This window comes from Triticum aestivum, chromosome 5D, assembly GCF_018294505.1.
Source record: "Triticum aestivum cultivar Chinese Spring chromosome 5D, IWGSC CS RefSeq v2.1, whole genome shotgun sequence".
In the NCBI taxonomy this organism is placed as follows: domain Eukaryota; kingdom Viridiplantae; phylum Streptophyta; class Magnoliopsida; order Poales; family Poaceae; genus Triticum; species Triticum aestivum.
This window is the reverse complement of record NC_057808.1, coordinates 117,713,932-117,723,175: the sequence shown is the minus strand read 5'-3', so window position 1 is coordinate 117,723,175 and position 9,244 is coordinate 117,713,932. Positions and strand designations below refer to the sequence as shown.

The 9,244-nt window shown below is 45.1% G+C and overlaps 1 protein-coding gene across 2 annotated transcripts; it reads left to right on the top strand.

Annotated features, from left to right (window-relative positions):
* The first annotated feature begins 1,098 nt into the window (after positions 1–1,098).
* Positions 1,099–6,537, top strand: LOC123119787 (F-box/LRR-repeat protein 3). Of its 2 annotated transcripts, none has more exons than XM_044539715.1 (7): positions 1,099–2,165; positions 4,103–4,228; positions 4,520–4,624; positions 4,782–5,181; positions 5,274–5,403; positions 5,499–5,787; positions 5,870–6,537. In XM_044539715.1, exons 1-7 carry the CDS (start codon positions 1,512–1,514, stop codon positions 6,143–6,145), a joined length of 1,980 nt encoding a protein of 659 aa, XP_044395650.1. In that variant the 5' UTR covers positions 1,099–1,511; the 3' UTR covers positions 6,146–6,537. The 2 variants fall into 2 exon arrangements, with proteins under 2 accessions (XP_044395650.1, XP_044395649.1); XM_044539714.1 differs by having other exon boundaries at positions 1,107–2,165; positions 5,493–5,787.
* Positions 6,538–9,244: the final 2,707 nt, after the last annotated feature.

Sequence of the window (9,244 nt, the reverse complement as noted above, 5' to 3'; positions counted from 1 at the left end):
GGAGCTGTGCGGCGGTGTTGCGACGGGACGCGTGGCGAACTATGACGGCGGCTGGTGGCGATGCTGGAACCCTAACCGGCAGTGCTGGAACCAGGGGGTAGGAGACAGGGACGGACGGCTTTCTTTCGAGCAGCCCCGGCGAGCTGCGACGGCGACGGCCCCGACGAGCTGCAACGGCGAGGGCCCCGGCGAGCTGCAACGGCGAGGGCCCCGGCGAGCTGCGACAGCGAGCAGCCTGGGCGAACTCCGAAGGGGCGGCCGTGGGCGGAGGTTGACCTGCGGAGATTTTTTCTTCTCTCGCGCGCGTGCGGAAGGAGGAAGACGACCCGGGGGAACGCGAGGGCAAATCTCAGGCCGGTGCGCCGGCGCCTATCAGCGCCCTTTTATTTACTCCACATATTAGCTTTGATTGAAGTCAAACTTAATAAAACTTGATCAAGTTTGTAGAAAACAATATGAACATTTACAGTGATAATTTATATGACGTGAAAATGTATGCAATGATGAATCCAATGGTATTGACTTGGTGGTGTATGTGTTACTAATATATTTTTCTACAAACTTGTTGAAAGTATATAAATTTTGACTTTAGACAAATATAACATGCGGAGTAAATAAAAAGAGTACATTAAGGAATAAATAAAGAAAATGAAGAAAAGGAATATTCTTCCTGAGCAGGGAATATCCCTCTGAACCAAGTGGAGCGTGACCGCGCGAGACATATGTTTTTTTCCACAAACACCCCTACGTTTTCTTGGCTTTACAGGTTAGTAGCATCTTCCAGAATCCAAATTGCGCTCCAGCGGAAGGAAAACGATGCCAGAAACATGACCACACCGCACTTAAGAGAGTGAGTCATAATTTTTCCATAGATTAATGTAGAGCAGTACGGATGCAGTACTATCCGAACTCAAGGCACAACAGCAGCAGCAGCTCTCTTCTCTCCATTTCTTTTCTGCCGTCGAAAAGAAAACCAACCCAAAAACCATGGGCGGGCGGGCGGCCGTCCCGGGGACATTTTGGTCATCTTCCTTGGTCTCAGGTGCTACCTCCACCTCGGCCGAGGGCAGGCGCTACTCCGACAGGTGCTACCTATCCACATCTCCATCTTTCTCCTCCATCCTCCCTCTCCCCCCACTCCACACCCACCTTCCTCCGTACCTTCCCCCACCCCCAGCCACCACCGGTCGTCGCCTCTCCTCTCCTCTCCGCCGCCGCCCGGATCAGGAACGATCGCACCGTGCGGCCGCCTCCCGCCCCGCGCGCGGACCATCCTACCATGCTGAGGCGCTGCGCCCCGTACCGACCCCGCAGGGCCGCCGCCGCACCGCGCCTCCCGATCCCCGGCGGCCTCCCCTACCTCGCCGTCCTCTCCTTCCTCTTCATCCCGACCTAAGCGCCACGCGTTCCGACAGGCCGGCCCTCGCCTGGCGTCCCTCTCGGCGCCGAGCTGCCTGCCTGCCTGGTGGAATCGTCAGCCGCTCGAGTCGGCGGGGCCGATCGATCCCGCGATGAGCGAGGAGGAGGCGCAGAGGTACGGCGGCGGGACCGGCGGCGGCGGCGTCGGGGCGCTGTCCGTGGATCTGCTGGGCCAGGTGCTCGACCGCGTGCTGGAGCGGCGGGACCGCAAGGCCTGCCGCCTCGTCAGCCGCGCCTTCGCGCGCGCAGAGGCCGCGCACCGCCGGGCTCTGCGGGTGCTCCGCCGGGAGCCGCTCCCTCGCCTGCTCCGCGCCTTCCCCGCGCTCGAGCGGCTCGATCTCTCGGCCTGCGCCTCGCTCGACGACGCGTCTCTTGCAGCCGCTTTGGCCGGCGCGGACCTCGGCACCGTCCGACAGGTCTGCCTGGCGCGGGCCAGCGGAGTGGGGTGGCGCGGGCTGGAAGCCCTGGTGGCCGCCTGCCCCAGGCTCGAGGCAGTCGATCTGTCGCACTGCGTCGGTGCTGGGGATAGGGAGGCTGCCGCGCTGGCCGCGGCCTCCGGGCTGAGGGAGCTGAATCTGGAAAAGTGCCTGGGCGTCACTGACATGGGACTCGCCAAGGTAGCCGTGGGGTGCCCCAGACTGGAGAATCTGAGCTTCAAGTGGTGCCGTGAAATCTCTGACATCGGCGTCGATCTGCTTGTGAAGAAGTGCCGCGAGCTCCGCAGCCTTGACATCTCCTACCTAAAGGTTATACTCCCATATGAGCTGTTGAACTCTTCACTTTATGCAATGGAAAGGTTTAGGTTCAGCCTTTCGGGTTAGGACTAGAACCCTTGATAAACAGGAGAAACGATGCCGCGACGAATACAGAGTTAGAGTGGACTTTGATGTTTATTGATTGCTTTTAGACCCAGAAAATGTCAAAGAGATTTGAGGTATTGGACCATTGGACTTATTCGGTGGTTCATCCAGTTTAGAGATTGATGCATTTGTTAGGGTACTATGGGTCAACTTATGGAGACATCTTTGAAAAAATGCAGCTGGAAGAGGAAACATTCTTACATATCTGTTCTGTTGGCTAGTATATAGGCTTTTAGAAAAAACTCGTGACCTCTTGGATCACACTTTAGTTTCATCTTCCTTCCAAGAAAAGTTCAAATTTGGTGCCAGATGGCAAAAGTACATTTGAAAAAATTGTACCGTGTGATAGGTACTGGTATGTATTGTAGGAGTTAGAGGTGGAAAAGATGGATTTTGACCTGGGCTATTTCTTGGTCCTTTTGACTAGGAAATTATGATGCGTTGGTTGAAGTTTACCTCTGTATATGTTGAATCTGAATCTGTTGCTGTGTAGATTAGACTTGACTCATTTTATGGAGTGCACTCATTATATCTTGGTGCAATTTATAATTGTATTTTGGTCAACAACAACAAAGCCTTTTGTCCCAAGCAATTTGGGGTAGGCTAGAGATGAAACTCAACAGAAAACCGTGAGAACCCAAAAGAGAAGAGAGAAAGTAAAAGTAAACAAAATAAATCAAGGTTCTGGTACATGGATTACTGATTTCCATCATTCCATGCAGTCCTGTCAAGAACCAAATCCCTGGGTACATCCCAATCCTTCAAGCCTCTTTTTACCGCCTCCTCCCGTATCAACTTTGGTCGCTCCTACCCCTCCTAGTATTTTCAATACTCTTAAGAATAGTATTTTGGTCACTCAAGAGAAATTGTATTTTGGTACTTCTTCTGTCATGGAACTGAAAGGAACTGCATGTGCCGTGTCATTGTGCCATGTTGTTCAGTATTACTCTCTCCTTATCAAAATATAAGACTTTTTTGACACTATCAAAAAACTTTAGTATACTACCCTTTCCTGCCGACCCTTTTGGCATGATGCTGCTGGAAAGGGGTGAGTTTGGGTAAAAAAAAATCTAGGTAATTGAGTGGGAGAGGCTAGGCAGAACCACAGGATAGACTAATCCAAATATACCTTTGGTCTTCATCTCTTGCAGTTTGTAAGAAATTGCACCATTAAATGGTTTGTCATATTATTGGTGACTTTGATGCATCTTAGGGAATGCTATTGTTATGAGTAGACATGGCTGCATCCATTTGGCATGTGGTGTATGTTTTGGAATCCATGTTAACAAGTTTAATGCACGTCCAACGAAAATCTTAAATCGGCGAGGAAAGTTTTTGCCAACATAATTTTACTTCGACACATGGCACCATTGTAACGTGAGGAGGTCTCCCTTTTAGGGGAAATTGAGAAGTCCTCATGCTTACAGAAAATATACTAATTTCTTGCGCTGTGATAAACTATATAATAATAATATACTACTGAAAGGAAGTAGCATTTGTTAATCAATTGATGGTGCAATTTCTTACAAACTATTTAATAATGTGCATCAAAGTATTAATGTGAGGAGTATAATCTAGTATTTTGTCAGCATTTGGTTAGTTCTGAATTTCATCAACTACTGAAAGGAAGTAGCAGCAGTTTAAACCTGAAAGTGTATATTTGTTTACTGCTGTTGGAAATTATCTCGAGAATGGATTGAACATACTCATGAGCAAATTGCTTTCTACTCAAGTTATTAGTTTGGTTCCATCTAAAATTTTGGAAATCACTTCTTTTTGTGAACTGTACATATGATTTACTTAATTTTTCTTTTCTGTTGCAGGTGAGCAATGAGTCCCTTAGATCAATATCAACACTTGAGAAGCTTGAGGAGTTGGCCATGGTTGCTTGCTCATGTATAGACGATGAAGGCCTGGAATTGCTTAGCAGAGGAAGTAATTCATTGCAGGTATATGGATAATTATTGTAGTCTCATGCAGGGATACTCTTGCATATTATCATGTCTTCCGTCACCTGAAATCATATGGCTTACTCTCTCGTCAAACATGGTATGTAGATAATGATTTTGTCTCATGCGCATTGTCATGTCTTTGATCATCCGAAATTATTGCTTAGTCTCTCGTCACACTTTAAACTGGATAGGTCTAGTGTGCAAGTTTACCTGCAATTTTTACTGTTTGATTATTCTTTTACATCTTACCAAGCATCGATCCATTCTAAATATCGTCTTCCATTGCAGAGTGTTGATGTGTCAAGATGTGATCATGTGACTTCCCAGGGGTTAGCTTCACTGATAGATGGTCACAGTTTTCTCCAGAAGCTATATGCCGCAGATAGTTTGCATGTGAGTTGGTATTTCTAATTTTACTTGCTTTGCTGCACACATTGGCTGTACTTTTCGATAAAATGATGCCATGTTTTTGGGGGAGGCTTGGCCCCCATGATGAATGAAGGAATACATAATTGCTGATGATTATTGACCTTCTACTTGAATTTTGTAGGAGATTGGACAGGATTTTCTATCCAAGTTAGTAACACTGAAGGCAACCTTGGCCGTGTTGAGACTTGACGGCTTTGAAGTGTCATCCTCTCTTCTTTCAGCGATTGGTGAAGGTTGTACCAACTTGGTTGAGATTGGACTAAGCAAATGCAACGGTGTTACAGATGAAGGCATCTCTTCGCTTGTAGCTTGCTGTAGCTACCTAAGGACAATTGATCTCACATGCTGCAATCTAGTCACAAACAATTCCCTTGATTCAATAGCTGACAACTGTAAGCTGCTTGAATGCCTCCGGTTGGAGTCCTGCTCTTCAATAAACGAGAAAGGACTAGAGAGAATTGCGAGCTGTTGCCCCAATCTAAAGGAGATAGATCTCACTGATTGTGGAGTGAATGACGAAGGTTTGTGATACTGCATACTGCATACTGCATCTTTTTTCATCCAAGCATGTCCATGATTTGAGCATTGTCATATGAAGTTAACTCTCTTGCAGCGTTGCATCATTTGGCGAAGTGCTCTGAACTGCTGATATTGAAATTAGGCCTGAGCTCAAGTATTTCGGACAAAGGCCTTGGTTTTATTAGTTCAAAGTGTGGAAAGCTCATTGAACTTGACCTCTATCGGTAATTTGATCTCCTTGTTTGTTCTTTATAGGCTTCCAGCCATCTTCCATGCACAATAATAACTTGCATATTATCTTTCTATCCTAAAGCTGCAGTTCTATCACCGATGATGGGCTGGCAGCCTTAGCCAACGGCTGCAAGAAAATTAAGCTGCTGAACCTTTGTTACTGCAACAAGATAACTGATAGTGGTTTGAGCCACCTGGGCGCTCTGGAGGAGCTCACAAACCTTGAACTGAGATGCCTGGTCCGCATTACAGGCATCGGAATTTCTTCGGTTGTCACTGGCTGTAAGAGCCTGGTAGAACTTGACTTGAAGCGCTGCTATTCTGTCGATGATTCTGGCCTATGGGCTCTTGCTCGATATGCTCTAAACCTTAGACAGGTAAATGGTATGCAGAATTTAGCTTCTTCTTGTACAAGTTCTGACGAGGCAGGAACCTTATTAGATTGTCCATATTCTGCAGCTTACCATATCATACTGCCAAGTTACTGGCCTAGGCTTGTGCCACCTGCTTAGCTCCCTGAGGTGCCTCCAGGACGTGAAGATGGTGCACCTCTCGTGGGTTTCCATAGAAGGGTTCGAGATGGCTCTGAGAGCCGCTTGTGGGAGGCTGAAGAAGCTGAAGATACTCAGCGGTTTGAAGACCGTGCTATCCCCTGATCTGCTCCAGCTGCTGCAAGCCTGCGGCTGCCGCATCAGATGGGTCAACAAGCCTCTTGTCTACAAGGATGCCATCTGATCTGAGCTGTACATATTCTTCACCCAAGTTTGTCATGGCTGCCTAGCTATGTTAGAAAATCCACAATAACTGCATGCCTTGTCAATGCCATCCCCAACGTGTGGTCAAGATTATATTTGTGTTTGAACACCATCTCGGCGTTCAGTGATGGTGAGTAAACATGGCATCTGCTGTCAAATACAGTGTATGGTATGTACAGTGAAGCCCTTTTTTTGCGCAGCAGAGTTGTGCAAGTGGAGTTCTCTATTTGATATGAACCTGAAAAGATGCTGTAAAAGAAGGAACCTGAGGTAGTTGATTTTGTATATTGTACCTCTGTTGTGGACTAGCTTTCACGGGTGAGCAAAAGAATAAGTTGTCAAATGTGAAGCATAATTTGACTGATTTTCCAATCGTCTATTCTTATGGTTTCAGAAAAGATATGATCCTTCATCACAAACAGGATCCACAGAGAGAGCTGACAAAATTCAACCATCTTCAAAGTCGTAGTTTTCCGCACATAGGTACACCTCATTCGCATCAAATCTTGTTAACAGTAAAACATGAGAGAATAACAAATAAATAAGCATATAATACTATGAGAGGCTTCTTGGAATCATCATGGCCTCACAGAAGATAATTTTGGAGGACTGAAAGTTTCAGTTCAGGCATGATCAGAGACACAAAGAGAAATTTCTGTACATTAGGCAGAAGATAATTTTGGAGGTCTGGAGGTTTCAGTTCAGGCATGATCAGAGACACAAAGAGAAATTTCTGCACATAGGTATATCCTGAGCTCAGTTCAGGCAAGGCTAGCTACAAAGCAGCACACTGCTAACACATTTCAAGTCTTTCGGATTCCCCTGGCCAGCAAGTTACGTCAGCATCAACTAAAGGCAACAGGTTACCAGATGACGATGAAAATGAATACCCCAACAATAATTATGAAATCCCAAACCAAATGTTTTCATTTAGCAGCGCTGAAATGAGTTCACAGCAAGCACACTCATAAATATTAGTACATATATAGCTGAAACAAATCATGAGTTAATAAGTTCCTGAAATAAATAAGGTATAAGAGGCCAAAAAGCTTGTGTACATTACGGAAGTTAGGCGTGACAACTGGATCCCAAGACGGAGGCAACTCGTCAACCCCAACAAGAATCTAAGCGGTGGGTCTCTATCAAAATAAGAACATACCAGCGGCATGTAAGATGACACATACATTTATCATACTAGAAACAAACATCCAACACTCATGGAGAATTAACTAAAAGTTACATCTTACCGGGGAAAAAGTTAGCTCTTCGGTCGACGTGAAGAGGCTAATGGTTGCGAGGTGTGGAGAAGGCTGATGGCTACGAGGCGTTGAATTAACCGAGTAAGATCATCACACAAACATTTACCTTTAGATTTTTGCAGTGGGTATCAATGACTCATGTTCAGATGCAACTAGCAATCACAATCAAATGATAGGCAAAAGAATAGCTTCTAAAGAATATTGTAATACTACTAAGATTGGTTAAAACCAGCAAGAGAAGGGGATATGGAGGACCCAGACTACAATGATGAGCACACGCATGTACTGATGAGTCATCTACATCCCCTGCACACCCAGACTAAATTATGTTGAATCAAAACATGCACACGCGTCAGGCAGATAAATACAACTCAACTACCATGGATCAAGAACTCAACCACACACGGATCAAACCACCCACAGATCAAGAACTCAACCACCAGGATTAAATAAACAACAAAAGCACTAGCAACTAAGAGGCTTATGGATCGATCCAGTCTAGGGCTCGCCGGGGATCGAACCAAAAGGGAAACAGAAGATGGGACAAGCTAGGTCTAGCTTTGGGGTCGGCCGGACTGCAGGAAGGCATGGGTTCTCTGGCAACGATCCCAGTACTATCCTGGAGTGTCTATGGGTGAAAGATAAATTTGTTTTGCATGAACCGGAAGTGATAATAAAAGTAGGAATGCTGTCATTAGAACGGACCACACAAAAAGTGAAATCCAAATCGAAATGCCTCAACTTGATAAATTGACTTATTTCTCACAATTTTTCTGGTTATAAATTTTATTACATCGCGTTCAGTTCGAGCTAGGCGGTGAAAAGTTTTGACCAAAGCTAGCAGTCAGAAAGCCCAAGATAAGTGTCCATACAATTCACTGCATGTTGATAAAAAAACAATTAAATAGCCACCTAAATTACAACCAATATTTGAAGGCTACTGAAGCTAATAAGTGCCGTGTTCTGCGATTAGAGGAGACAGATAGACAAACTCCACAACAGAGCCAAGTAGGACAAGAGAAGGATGGCCATTTCAGCTAGATGCTAATCAGAAACCTAGGACACACTGTAGACTATTTTCTTTTTTTCGTTAAACTTCATCCACAGATGTAGCTAGCAATATACGCGAAAACCTACAACACACTGTATGACACAAAAGTATGATTAAAAACTTCTTTCAAATACGAATCTAACAATTTCTTTTTGTGGTGTACACCTTACTTTTTACTAGTCAATCTACTGCCAAAGTTTGTCTTAAAATACTGAGTGATGAGGACATCACTATCATAGTTACACCCACAACCTCTACTGCATATACTGGACCAATTACTAGAGCTCGCGCACGTCAATTAAATTATCAGGTAGTTTTGTTAATAATTCTAATATTCATGAGAATATGATGCTGCCTAAATTGGATACGTTTGTTTTGCTTACAAATGAAGGGCCCAACATGAACAAGAACGATGAACATTGGAGCATGATCAAGCATGGAAAGGATGGTGCGCGCAAGGGGAACAAGAACAGAGTTTCTAGTGGAGTTTTCAACATTTTGGAGCCACCATGATGACATATAAGGACATGAACGAAATATTCAAGATGACCTTTCATAAATTTCATCCATATCTTAATATAGGTGCCGCGCCACCTTATTTTTAAGCCAGGCCCATGTAATTTTGAAATACACTTTATAGGTTGTTTCTAGAGTCTGTACTAATAGGGAAAACGATTTAGGACATAATTTAGTCCCACCTTGCCAAGGCTGGACAAAATTTCCCTCCGTCTCCCTATAAATACAACCCTTAGGTCGTCGTTTTAGATTT

Bases quoted from the DNA above. Each gene is read 5' to 3' on its own strand.
- LOC123119787 (XM_044539714.1), top strand. From the start codon at position 1,512: ATGAGCGAGGAGGAGGCGCAGAGGTACGGCGGCGGGACCGGCGGCGGC. The intron at 2,166-4,102 runs GTTATACTCCCA...TTTCTGTTGCAG, and splicing joins TTGACATCTCCTACCTAAAG to GTGAGCAATGAGTCCCTTAG. The intron at 5,404-5,492 runs GTAATTTGATCT...TCTATCCTAAAG, and splicing joins ATTGAACTTGACCTCTATCG to CTGCAGTTCTATCACCGATG.